This window comes from Curcuma longa, chromosome 15, assembly GCF_044706935.1.
Source record: "Curcuma longa cultivar G26 ecotype Majalengka, Jawa Barat chromosome 15, ITB_CL_G26_1.1, whole genome shotgun sequence".
NCBI lineage: Eukaryota > Viridiplantae > Streptophyta > Magnoliopsida > Zingiberales > Zingiberaceae > Curcuma > Curcuma longa.
This window is the reverse complement of record NC_133875.1, coordinates 7,154,634-7,169,110: the sequence shown is the minus strand read 5'-3', so window position 1 is coordinate 7,169,110 and position 14,477 is coordinate 7,154,634. Positions and strand designations below refer to the sequence as shown.

The 14,477-nt window shown below is 34.5% G+C and overlaps 1 protein-coding gene and 1 pseudogene across 3 annotated transcripts; both read left to right on the top strand.

Annotated features, from left to right (window-relative positions):
• Positions 1 to 7,148: 7,148 nt before the first annotated feature.
• LOC141846498 (uncharacterized) lies at positions 7,149 to 12,031 on the top strand. 3 transcript variants are annotated; one of them, XM_074734538.1, is made up of 5 exons: positions 7,149 to 7,745; positions 8,386 to 8,584; positions 9,576 to 10,070; positions 10,155 to 11,467; positions 11,625 to 12,031. In XM_074734538.1, exons 1-5 carry the CDS (start codon positions 7,638 to 7,640, stop codon positions 11,868 to 11,870), a joined length of 2,361 nt encoding a protein of 786 aa, XP_074590639.1. In that variant the 5' UTR covers positions 7,149 to 7,637; the 3' UTR covers positions 11,871 to 12,031. The 3 variants fall into 3 exon arrangements, with proteins under 3 accessions (XP_074590639.1, XP_074590638.1, XP_074590637.1); XM_074734537.1 differs by having other exon boundaries at positions 8,389 to 8,584; positions 9,576 to 11,467; XM_074734536.1 differs by having other exon boundaries at positions 9,576 to 11,467.
• Positions 11,940 to 14,016, top strand: LOC141845931 (putative lysophospholipase BODYGUARD 3; annotated as a pseudogene).
• Positions 14,017 to 14,477: the final 461 nt, after the last annotated feature.

Sequence of the window (14,477 nt, the reverse complement as noted above, 5' to 3'; positions counted from 1 at the left end):
TGGCGGCCTAATCCTAATTCCTAAACGGATCCGGACCGGCTCGACCGGTTTAATTTGTCGTCACGATCTGCTGTTGTACATCTGAAGAGAAAAGGTCTATTAATTGGTAGGATATGAACAGGTTGCCGGATATGATTTTTTTTTTTTTTGCAATGATTGTGAATTTTATTATATTATGGCAATCGTTTTAGAATATTAGAATATGACAATGATTCGGTGAAGCCGAGATAAATTCTTCTTTCGTCGTAGTCAATTGGAGCTTTTCAATTTATCTTCTCATAGATGGTTATGAGACCGACCATGTGGAACCGTTGGAGTGACGGATTCAACCTTTTGCTGAAGTAGAATATTACAATGATTGTGATTTTTTTTTGATAATTCAAATATCCAAGTTTTCAAGCATATTAATCCGATGTCATCGAATTGACTCCATAGAAATTTCAATCATCAAAATAAATTAGAGAAGTACAAATGGATCTTGATGGGTGGTCCAACATTACCAGTAATTTAAACACCGCGGACTATCTCTTACTATTGCATCAAGCTTCGAGGATAAAATAGTCAATTTTTTATTATTAAATAAATTTTATTATATTTTTTCATGATCAATAGTCCCACGACCATCTGTGAGGAAGTAAAATAAAAAACTACATTTGACTACGACGGAGGAGGGTATTATCTCGACGAAGACCATGATGGAGGAGGATATTATCTCAACTTCATCGAAATTCTAACCCTTATCCTCTTCTGCAATTCTGCTTCATCGTAACCAACTCAAAGCTATGACTAGACACAACATTTATTATCTCATATCATCTAATTGAGATATTTTATTAGATGTCTACGTACTTAATCATATCAATGTTTTAAAAAATTTTCTCAATAGATATATACATAACTCGATTTTTTTAATATTTTTATTTTTATCTTATTACTCTTTATATTCACAGATTCATTTCAATATTTTCATTTACGTAATTCTCATCTTTTACTAATACCTATGTACTCACTTCATAATTCAATAATTCAATGTTCATCTTTATATAATATAATATATTTTACTATTATTTTATAAAACTTTCATTTAAATGTTAAAGATATATTATGATCATAAAGATCATCTCCTCCTCTTTCATTTTAATTCTGATATTATCCTATATAAAATATCTCTACTATCTTCTTCTTTCTTTTACAAAAATAATCATAATAATTATCTTACCACATCTAATATTACTAGAATTAAATTCCATTTTTTATTTTATTAAATCTAAAACCTTTTATTTATAATATTTTCTATGAAAATTTAAATGGTTAATTTACTCTTTAACTTATAGAGGAATAATATGTTGCTCACCTTACTACTTATCCAGTGTTCACCTAGTATTATTATTATTTTTTAAAATTTTACTTCCTTTAACTTAAATACTATGGCCTAAACTCTAAACTCTATATCTTAACTCTAAAACTTTTTTAAAAAGTTTGAAAAAAAAATTTAACATGGAAGAAATATCTGAAAAAGATCGTAAGTTTATAAAATGGAAGATATTTCTATTGGTATGAGGTCTTTTGAATAAAGTTCAAAAATAAAACCATGAGCACTTAGGTTCAAAGTGGATAATATCATACCATTATGGAGATATGTGATTTTCATTGATACTAATAGGTGATCGGTCTGATCCCATGAAATTTTTTTATGGATTATTATAAGTTTTTCAAACTCTCAAAATGTAATATACCTTTGGTGAGATTTAAACTCCTTGCCTATGAAATTCGTCTCATCTTTTACCATAGCCTCGGAGTTTAGAATTGCTTATATCAATTCTTTTTCAGCTCACTTTAGCAAGTCTACTCCGCACTAACTAACTCAACTATGTCCCGTGACTGCTTATATTGATTCCTAATTCATAAATGTTGTGCTTCTTAGACTTAATGATTAGCAAGGCTAACAGATGAATGTGATTATTTAACTCTTAAAGTCTTTTAACATACAAGCAATTATCGAATAAATAAAAATGGTCAAAATGTATTGTGTTTCCAATTTATATATTTTGGATATTCAAGGCATTTATGCGATGACAAAATCTTTGCTATGAGTTGTTAAAACCACAAGATTCATCGACTTTAGTTGTTAGAAGAAAGAACAATAATATACATTCCCTCTCTATCTAAACTCTATATATAATTTAACTTTATAGTAGTTGATGAATTGTTAATATTTTTTTTAAAAATTTATCTTGATTTGATTAGTCCATTACTAAATTTTCATTTTCATTTACTTTATCTTAATATAAAATAAGCATAGTGGTTTTACGTAAAGTAAATGATTTATTTTTTATTAATTTTAATTTTAGTCACATGATTTATTTTTTATAATAAACTTTTTTTTAAAAAAAAACTAAACATTCTTATTAAAAAAAACTTTACAAATTTATATAAATAAATTATTTTTGTTTTCAAACAGAGCTTTTTTGAGTCAACTACTTAATTAACTAAATTGACTACGACTCTAAAACACCTTATTTCTGAATTAGTTTATGCCTATGTACAAATCTATCCATAAATCCAAAATTGTAAGTTCTCTCTTAATCTTTCATATCTCACATACCAAGATATATATCGTCAAGTTGCTATAATTTTATATTGCTCAACATCTCTCATTAGATCTTCAATTTCTTGGATACATCGAGCCCTCAACTTGTTTCATATGTCGTCATCCTTTGTTAGGTCACATATACAATCCACCTCTTTTGGTTACTATCAATATCAAACTAACTCAATGTTCATCACCTTACTGTCCTTGAAATGTCTTGTACTATCCTTTACTGATTTCCAATAGACCTTTGAGTCATTCAGTCAAAACAATTTAATCATAGTAAGTAACAATCACATCAATCTATAAGTTTTGTTAAGTCCATGTTCCTTGTCATGTGTTCTTTATGTCTCATACTATCCTTTGTCGATCTCTAGTGGACCTCTAAGTCATTGAGCCAAACCACCTAATTGTGCCAAGTCATTAGCAATGTCTCATACTATCCTTTGTCGATCTCTAGCGGACCTCTAAGTCATTGAGCCAAACCACCTAATTGTGCCAAGTCATTAGCAATGTCTCAACTTTGTCGAGTCAAAAACTCCACAAAATTTATGTGCATCCAACTAAGTCTAGGTAACTTCACACATACATTAGTTACACTAGCAAACCTAATTTAAATTCTTTATCAAATATATTAAAATACTTTAGGCAAATATGACCATTTAGAGCATGATTGCACGAACACTTAGTCCCTTAAATGTATCATGCCCTCCAACCTTGCTTTGTGCGCTAACAAAGTACCCTCTACTCGAACTCCTCTAGAGTACTTCGGATGATCCATACTATTATCCTTTGTCGAGCACCTACAAGCTCACTATATCTTTTCATGCTGCCAAAGCATCAAACCATCAATCTCTCCCTACTTCTCATCTTAGAGTCTATCTTACTAAGAAATTTTCGATCTTTCTAATGTTTTATATCATCCTTCACTGATTGTCTTTGACTCTATCTTATATCATATCATATCTCTAAGCTATCAAATCAAATCAAAATAACTTAGTTATGCCAAGTCAACCATCACAACTTGATTCAATCATCACAAACTCCATGTGCAACTTGTCAACCCTTGCAAACTTGATGCACTCTTATAAGTTGTTTATCAAATATATTAAATATCCTTAGACAACATAGTTAAACCTAACCACTTATAAGCATTATTGTCTCAATAATTTTTTTCAAATAAGAAAAATTAATCAACAATAGGGGTGCAAATCAATTTGACATAATCAATTAATAAAATGCAAATGAAATGGTTGTTGCATCTCATTAACATGGTCCCCTCTTGGGTGGATCTAGAATTTTAGATTTGAGAGGCCACGTACTTATTATACATTGTATAGAACTTTTAATAGCAAAAATATAATAATTAAAAAAATAAAATAGAATCCTCAAAGTTAATATTAGTATATTACCAAAAGAGGAAAATTAAAAGTTTCTTAAAAAGATATATTCAATTCAGTATCAAATACGATTCTCTAACTAAAAGTAATTTGACGTTCTTTTAAAATTTTAAAATCTTCAATGATAGCTTCTATGCTCATATTTCTAACAATTTCTCTCTCAATATATACCATTAACGCTTTTGAGAGAAAAACATCCCCCATTTTGCTCCGAAGTCTTGTTTTCAAGATATTTCATTGCAGAAAATGATCATTCTATAGTAGTAGTGAAAATTGAAAGAGTAAGTATAAGTATGATCACTCTAAAAATAAGATTGTATGCAACAGACTTATTAATCTTCACCAACCATTAATATAACTCTGAAATGATTAAAAGAATTTTGTAATTAGACTCTTTAATTACATTGTACTCATAATGCTTCAATTGCATCTCCAATTGTTCTTTTTTATCACTTGTAAAATATAGGCATAAAACTTTTTAATTAATTTGCATATATCTATAATTTTGAAAGACTCCATCTTATTTTGAGGATTTAAGACATTACTAAGAATGAGCAATTTCATAGCATCATTACTAAAGCGCCTATTAATTTCTTGCAACGATGAATCTAGTATAAAAGAGGTCTACTTGATAATGATGCTCAATGGTGAAATTATCTTGATGAACACAGGCTCGACCTCGTCAACTAATATACAAAGGATTGAAATCAAGAATGCCAATATTTCGAAGTTCACACAAGAATTTACTTTTACAAGCAAATCATCCCACTTGTTATGCCTCATCCGTTGAAGTAAATTCTTAGTAGACAATACAAGCTCCCATTTATAATATTTTGAGACTTATTTTGTAAAACCTGACAAATGATATCTGTGATTCCCATTATCTCTTTCATAAAATGCAAGATGAATACAAAATTAAAATAAGTTATTTCATCATAAACAGATGTTGCATCTGCTCATTGAGAAGAAAGTCCATCCTTTATAACCTTGAGCAATATTGTAGATGCACTAAAAATCTTAATTAGGCTAGCCAATGATCTTAAATGAGAACTCCAATGCATATCAACAGCTCATTGTAAAATACCTATTTGATTAAGTCCAAACCCTATCTTGAGTTCATTAAAATCAATCAAATGTGCAATGCCATTTGCATTAGCATTCTTTAATTTATTATTATGCTTATATGAAGAACTAACAATATTAACTATAAAAGTTAATCTATCAAAAATTAATGAATATGTGTTATATTTTTTGATGCTACAACTAAAGCCAATTATAACCGATGAGCAAAACAATAAACATAATAAGCACTTCTACAATCTTTTATAATCCAAACTTGTAATCCATTAAACTCGCCTCTTATGTTACTAGCGCCATCGTAACCTTGACCTCTAATATTTTGAACATCCAAATCGTAGTAAGCCAAAGCAGAATGTATAACATCTTTTAAAGTCAAAGCTGCAGTATTAGATACATGAACAAGCCAAAAAAATATTCTTGAATACATCCATTAGTATCCACAAACCTCAATACTATAGACATTTGCTCTCCTTTTAACTCATCTCAGGCTTTATCAACAATTAAGCAATACTTAACAACTCTAATTTCTTTACGAATTACAGTTTTCACTTTCACTGAAAGCACATGAAGTATTTGTTTCTTAATATCGTGACTTGTATACTTGACATTTTTTTGAAGCTTTCGCAATTGCCTTTGAAAGTTCATCATTGTATATGGTTAGCACATCCAAAAATTCAAGAAAATTACCACAATTAGATGAATTAAATTTCTCATCATGACCTCTAAATGGAATTCCTTAAAGTGCAAGCAACAACACTACATGTATGTGAGCCTTTAACCAAGACAATTAGTTGCAACTCGTTCAATATTAAAATTGTCGAAACTCTTTGATAAATGTTGTGGTTGGTTCATCAAATCCTCACATGCCTTTTTAGCATTATGATATAGATGAAAATACATTATCTTTCCCTATATGGTCTAAGAAAGCACAAACTTTTTCATTTCGAACTTTCTTCCAATTATTAAATCCATCAATTGTAAATGCAATTTAATTTGAACATGTTGATGGCTTATTCAAGATAAAACATGGAAACCAATATGCTTTATCTTTAGTTGGGATACTCCAACCAAGAAAATTATTCATGCCAAGCAGATTGAAATCTTCAAAGGTGCTTAATATTTTTATTTAATGGATATTATCGAAGAATAGATTGATATGCCTTCAGATTCAAATAAGTTCTAAAGAGATCAACCTCTTCGATTTCTGTATTTTTTAATCTTTTAGAAGGAATTTTAGATGGAATATCATTATTATTTAATCTTGTCAATGAAATTATAAGAGTTGTTGGATCTAGTACATATGCTCTCTTACTTTTAAAAAGCTTATCAATCATAATGAAATTTCCATTTGAAATATATGAAGTCAATCACAATGAAAAACTCAAATTAATTTAAATAAGTAAATAATAATAATATTATTAAATTAAATAGTCAAGGAGTGACAAAAAGTGAATAATAACAACATCATCAATAAAAAATATCAAACTTTTTATTATTTCATCAAATATTAAATCAACAATTCCAACTTCAACTATTTAAACACTTTAATTTTTAAAATAGCATGATTAGATTAAAATTTCATGAAATTAGTTTTAAAATTTGAACTAGTATTTCTAAACTTGACATTTACAATTCTAATGCACCTAAACATTCCAGATTTTAATATGCAGTAATTTTAATTAAATTAAATCAATATTTTTTTATATAGCAGTAATTATGGGATTACAAATTAAAAATAATACAATAGTAATAAAATAAAAATATTTTCAAGATAAAGTATAAAATAAGATGTCCTTTTAAATAAATAATAAAAAAATATTTTTTTAATGATTCTAATAAAAAGTGTTGTCCTTTTTATTTTTATCCTGTATTTATTAAATATTAATTAAGAATAATTAATCCATGGTACTTTTGTTTATTCGTTCATGTAAAGAGACACATGGCACGACTTCGTAGAGGTGAGCAGGACAGGCCTGCGTCGTCCTTTGGCGTCTTCGATACGACGACGGAGCGGAGGAGAAGACTGAAGAAGAAGATGGACAAAGCATCGATTTGATCCCATGTTTCTCGCTCTCCCATCCCCATCAGATCAGGTGGGAAAAAGACGCTCCTTTTCCCTCTTCTCTTTGCTATTAATATATAGATCGAAATCGAATCCTTCATTCGAAACCAGGAGTTGGAAATGTTGTCTTCAGAAATGGCTTCCACCTAGCACCCAAAAAGAAAAAAGAATGGCGGCCACCCATCTGCATGTTCATGGTTGACAACCCATGGTGTTCCTCTTGCAACGCCGCTCCTTTTCCTTTTTTTTTTTTTTTTTTTAATTTCTACATGGTGTTGCTTATAAGCTAGGTTTTACCAAGTTTTGATTTTGGACCCGTTTTGATAAAAGAGAACAAAAAAGTTTTGATTTTGGGCATTCGAGTATCCTTTTTTGTCTTTAGGTGATACTTTGGGGGCTTCGATGCGGAGTTCTCCAGAGGATTTTACGGTTCGGAAGGTGTTTGATCGATTGGAATCTCGGCGGCGATGATCTGCGAGTCAAAGCGGAGGATTGAGATCACGAGATGGAGCGGCGGAGTTGGCTGTGGAGGCGGAAGTCGATCGACAAGTCGTCCCCTGGTGAGACCGAGAGCTCGTTGTCTGCTTCTTCAGATAGGCACTCGGATGAACAGGTCTGGTTCTTTCGTTACCTAGTAGAACCATATGTACTTTAGAAGTGTTGTATTGGGCATCTCTGGTAGGGCGAGTTCATCATCAATGCTGCTTGACAGTAGCCCTTCCAATCCTTGACAATTCATTGCCTGCGGCAAAACCATGCGCGTTGGTTGTTCGTATTATTGTTGCCTCGTCTGTTATGCCATCTACTTCCATTTCTTCATGATATGATCTGTTAGTATTAGCATCGACCAGAAACCCAATCAGTTAAACAAGTTGGTTGATTTCCAATGTTTTTTGGGTGTTCACTTCGTACTGAAGACAAATATGTTCTTGCAAAGTCGTTATAGTTTCATTGAAGTATGTCTTTCTATCAGAAGAATCAAAACATGTTTTTAAATTTAAAGGAGCAGGTTTTTGATGTGGAACCTTAATCTAGTTTGCTGGATGAAACATTATGTATAAGCCTTTCATGTTACGTGAACCATTATTTTTCAGTTTGATTAAAAGGTGCTCTCTGCATGACCTTCAAACATTAAAGTTGAAGGATATGTTCGTTCAGCGTTTATATGCCGATTTCAGATGTGTAATATGGCTCTTGCCTCTTGGTTATCTTCATTATGGCCCTGTCTAAATGACTTGCTCTGTGTTGTTTAGCAGGAGGGCATAAGAATTTCTTCAGTTAATTCTCCGAATAATGCTCAATCACCAGAGGTTTCAATGAAGGATGTTAATCACGAGGTCGATGAAACTATTCGGACTTTGAATGAGAAACTATCAGCTGCTTTGCTGAACATCAATGCTAAAGAAGAGTTGGTGAAACAGCATGGAAGAATTGCAGAGGAAGCTGTTTTAGGTAAAACCCTACCTCATTGAAACTCCTTTTTACACAAGGGGAAATAGTTGGTGTTTTGACACAAGTAACAAATTCATTTGTAATAGAAATTTTGAAGAAATAAGCACACTTATCCTCTACACTTTTGCCCTATCTATGAACTATTGATCAAAATTTGATTTCCAGCTTTGATATAGCTCATAAAGTTCTCAATCATGATCAAGCTGATGCTCAAAATCTTTAGTTTACCTTGTGTTAAGGATATGCAATTCAAACATGAATATAGTTTATATATCAAAAGGAGATGTTGGAAGTTTTCTCTCTCTAAAACCTTTCACAATTCTATCTTTTTATTTTATCTGTGCAAACTTTAATATTTTGCAGAATCTTTTGTCTAAGCAAAAGTGACGCAGCACCACAAAGATTTTCCAACACTAGAAATTAGGTCCAACACAACACAAACAAAATTGTCGATAAATCAAAATTTCTATGAAAGACATAAACCTATACTTAAAAAGAACTTCCCTAATTCCAAATTACAAACTAAGAAAGAACCCAAATTAAATTAAAATCTATATCTAAGAAGATTTTACTCTTGAATATTATGTAAAATTGTCATCTTCATTCTAGATCATACTGTCATCAAAGTCTTTCGATCACCGGGTTGCTATTTTATAACTTTTGTTATCTTGTCAGTGTTTTATCAATATTATTTTTCTATATCAAGCACTTTCTATTTTGAGTAATAATTGGGCATTGTTATTTTTTCACCAAGGAAATAATGTTCGAATTAATAGTTGTCTCCTATTGGTTATTTAGTGATTAGGTTATGTCTTGGAATCTTATATATGAATGTAATTATTCTTTTTTTTATTGAATTATATTGCTTCGTTTCTATCGACTCTCTTGACATATTTTTCAGTATTGTGCAGCATCATGGAACTTGGTCATTTTGGATTGCTCTTGTTCTGCCCTTGTTGCTTACATAGTTCACTTTGAATTATACTTTCAGGCTGGGAAAATGCAGAAAAGGAAGTCACATCCCTAAAACGGCTGCTTGAAGCTGCTTCAAAGAAGAGCTTGTCCCTTGAAGATCGAGTTGTTCATCTTGATGCTGCTCTTAAGGAATGCCTAGGTCAGCTCCGGCAAACAAGGGAAGAGCGAGAGCAGAAAGTTCAGGATGCTGTCATTCAGAAAACACATGAATGGGAGTCTGTAAAAATGGATCTTGAAATCAAACTAATTGAGCTTGAAGCCCAGCTGGAAGCTAAAGCTGAAATTTCTACTTCTTTAGACCGTGAACTTCACTTGAAAATCGAAAGCCTTGAGAAGGAGAAATTTTTCCTTGAAGAGGAGGTTATGTCCCTTCAAAAGGATCTCCAAATGCAAACATTAGATTTGGAGCTCAGCGCTAGAACTGCAGAAACAGCTAGCAAACAACATTTAGACAGCATAAAGAAAATAGCCAAGCTCGAAGTTGAATACCGTAGATTACAAGCTACCACACGTAAATCCTCTATGACTAACGAGCAAAAGCTCATTTCTAACTCACACTATACTGAGTCTGTCACTGATTGCCAATCAAATGCAGGTGAGTTATTGTTAAGCTTGGACAATGAGCAAAGTTGTTCAGATTCAAGGACATCAACCTTAATGGCAGAACTCGATATGTCGCAAAATGAAAAGGTTAACATGAGAAATCTCACCACATCTAATGAAATAGAACTAATGGATGATTTCCTTGAGATGGAAAAACTTGCTGGGTTGCCAGATTCTGACCATGCAAATTCTGATATTGCTCATGCTGATTCTTTGGATACTACTGTTAATGCTGATGGCTCTTCAAGAAAAGAATATGAGACTATCTATGCGCATAAGCCTGAGTTGAAAGAGATGGTCGAGACAATGCCATGTGAGAAAGTTGAAATACAAATGTCTTTAGATGAAATGAGCTGGCTGAAGAATTCACGCGATCAGCTGGTTGCAACTGAAGATAAATTGGCAGAGTTGCAAAGGCATGTCAATTTGGTTAATGGGGAAAAGTATGCTCTTGAGATGGAACTAGAATCAGCAGAGGGAATGAAAAATGAATTAGAAATGCAGCTTGTATCAGCGCACAACAAAAATGCTAATCTACATGAGAGAATAAGCATATTAGAAAGCAAATTTCAGGAAGAGCAACAATTGTCCGCTGCAATGAAAGCGAGGTGTGAACATATGGAAGCAAAATGGAAAAAGAGGGAACTTGAGCTTGAGTCAGCATATTGTGAAATTGCAGAGTTGAAGGAGAAAGTTGGTTTGTTAGAAGGAAAAATTGCAGAAGAGAAATCATTGTCCTCAGAGTTGGCATCTAGGTGTCAGAAAATGGAAGTATTGAAGGAAAAGAAAGAGAGGGCAGAAGGTCAGCTTGAGTCAGCAAATCTGGAACTTCACATTCTAAGGGAGAAAGTTGACTCATTGGAAATGAAACTCCAAGAAGAGAAGGTATTTTCAACAGACCTTTTAACCAAGTGCCAAGCTATGGTGGACATGGATGCAAAGAAAAAGGAACTGGAGTGTCAAGTTAGAGCAAAAGATTTGGAAGTTAGTGCGTTACAAGTGAAAACGAACACTCTGGAAGAGAAATTCAAGGAGGAAAGAGCACGGTCCTCAGAACTTGCAGCTAATATAGAGATGAAAGAATCAAAGATAAAAGAATCTGTCATGCAACTTGAGTTGGCACAAGTGGAAGTTGGGTGCCTCCAGGAGAAGTTGCTTGCACTGGAGAAACAAATTGAAGAGACGACAACATCTACAAAACTTGCAACAAAGTACCACAAGTTAGAGCATGAGACATCCAACAAGCTTAATGAAACTAAATTCCATTCGATTGCAAGCTCAGAAAGGGTGCTGAATATTAGACAGGTGAGTTTGCATTATGCCACCAAAAAGTCTCCTTGATATAACTTCTTTTGATGTATGTTAGATGAACACAAATGCATCCACCTACGTTCTTCAACAGTTTATGGGGTAAACCATTCCATCTATGATTCTTTGTTAAGCATTTCTTGTTTGTGCACAGGTGAAAGAGGACACTGTGGCTGCCAGGAAGCTTGCAGAGTGCCAGAGGACAATAGCCTCTCTTGACCAGCAGTTGAAAACCTTGGCAAACTTTGATGCTTTCATTCTTCAAACAATGAAGGCAGGGTCACATGGAGATCTACTCGATTTAGGAATGGAACCTGAATTTTGTTATTCTCGCATTTCTCCTGAGAGCTTGGTGCTTTCTTCACTTGTGTCCAACAACAAAGAGATCATCACCCCATAGTCATCTTGATCAATTTTTTTTTTGTATTCATTAGAAAAATAGAAAATAATCTTACAGAAACCAGTGGAAATGTATATTATTGAGGGGGAAAAGGAAGCTGTGTATGTGGCAATGATGTAAGGCAATAATACAATTTGGTCGAAAGTTGAATACTAGTTGATATATTGCTTCCACAGACTTTGTGATCTAAACATCACCATTTAGTTTTTGTGTGATTGTGTCAAAGTTGAATACATTTCCAGCTTACATCTGCTGAAGGAGTACCATCGTAAGCAATCTCCCTTCCGTCATCTGTTGAATTCAATCAATATCCACAGTGTAAGAATATTTATTTTGTGCTTCATCACTGCTGCCCTATCAATTGTGGTGAGAACAACAAACCTTAAATACAAACATCCCTATAAAATGAGGCCAACATTACAATGTTAGCAACCTTAACTTGTGGTTGTATTGGGCTTGTTTGAAGCAACTCCCATCAACGTTTGAGTTGAATCTCATCAATGGAGATGGAAGAAGTAGATTTCCATTTATCTCTAATGCTCCCATTAAAGTCTAAGTTAGGCCATTTTCAAGTTGTGGGATTCTCCTTAGTAAAATCCAAGGGGTAAAAATGCCAATTTATTTCCTCTTCCTTCTGCTGACTTACCGAGTAAATGAGAAAGAATATATATAAAAAAATTTCTTCTATGTATGATAGATTGCTAGATTCCTCACAATAGTAAACTATAGAGCAAACCCTTGATCTAGACTCGTCTTTTAATCAAGAAACACTTGCAATGGATACCCTCTAACCAAGTAAACTATCGAGACCTTCCTCACCTTTTATGGCCTATTAAGGTCATATCAAGTAAGCACCTATAATTGTTAGATACTTGGTACATCTGAAAGTACTCGCATTGAAGATCATCGACCCATCACTGTAAAGAGTCATGCTCCACTTGAGTACTAGAGTCGTGGGCTACAACATGGTCGCTCCACCAGGTGGGGGCCGCCCGACCCCCACTTGGGTTACTTCATGTTATTTTTTATAGTTTTTTCATCAAATAGAATAATTGAGAATCGAACAGCCAACCCCACTTGGGTTAATTCATGCTATTTTTCATATTTTTTTCACCAAAAAGCGCATGTGCATGTTCCAATCAAAAATCGAACTATGGTGCTTTGAAAATTCACCAAACACCTTACCGCTGCACTATACCCTAGGGACTAAGACTTGGTCATCTCACTTCTATTAACATTTAGTCCCCGTCTCTCTTTCTCCAATCCCTTCCCTCCGCTGCTCCAATCGCTCCTCTTTCTCGCCCGCGTTCTTCCGCTGACGGCTTCTCTCTTCGCGGTCAGCGCCAACGTGATAGAGATGCTCCGGGGGAAAATCGACGGCCGATGGCATCGGCGGCCCCAGCCCATTCCGCTCTGGTCCGACTGCGACTGCAAGGTCTGCAACTCCTGGAGCCGCTCCTCCTCCGCCGGGGGTGAATCCCGGCTCTACGTCCACGCCGATGGCCCTGGAGACGGCCGACGAGGGACGACGTCTACCGACGTGTTGTTCATCCACGGCTTTATTTCCTCCTCCACGTTCTGGACCGAGACGGTGTTCCAGGAATTCACCGAGGAGACGCGGTCGCGCCACCGGCTCTTCGCCGTCGACCTGCTCGGCTTCGGTCGGAGCCCCAAGCCGGCAGACTCCCTCTACTCTCTGCGAGAGCACGTCGACATGATCGAGAAGTCGGTGTTGCAGGTCCACGACATCAAATCCTTCCACATTGTTGCCCACTCGCTCGGCTGCATCATCGCGCTCGCCCTAGCCGTCCGCCACCCCGATGCCGTCAAGTCCCTCACCTTGCTCTCGCCGGTGAGCAATCCATAACTAATCCCAATTAAGCCATGTTCCATATTTTATACCATCCAAGTACTCATGAATCCGATACGATGGATCGCAGCCATACTTTCCGATGCCGAGAGGGAGGACCCGACGCAGTTCGTAATGCGACAGGTGGCGCCCCGCCGGGTGTGGCCGGCGATCGCCTTCGGCGCTTCCATGGCATGCTGGTACGAGCACGTGAGCAGGACAATTTGCCTGCTCATCTGCAAGAACCACCGGATTTGGGACTTCCTCTTCAAATTCTTCACCCGAAATCGGTGGTAATCGGGAGTTGCAAACGACGAGTTAAAATGGATCGATGGTAATTTGATATTTGATTAAAGTTTAAGGATATTTCTGTCTTAAATGTAAATATTGAAGGATATTTTTGTACTAAATTTGTTGTTAACCCCGGATTTGTCAAATACCTTAGTCTGCTTAGGTAATCAGATTACAGGCTTATAACCCCTTTTGCTGACGTGGCGGTCATATTATATTACTAGGGAATTATTGATAACCTAAACCAAACAAGGTTATCATTGATAACCTTGGACAGATAACCAAGGTTATCAAAGATAACCCTGAACCAAACGCCCTAGTGTTATCTTATATTTAATGATTTTTTATTGTATTTTAAAACGTGTAGAAAAGTTTAAATACTGTACTATTTTATTATTTTGAAAGAGTCAATTTATTTATTTTTTATATAAGTTTGTTTAGTTTTATTAGAAAAATTTATAAGGAAT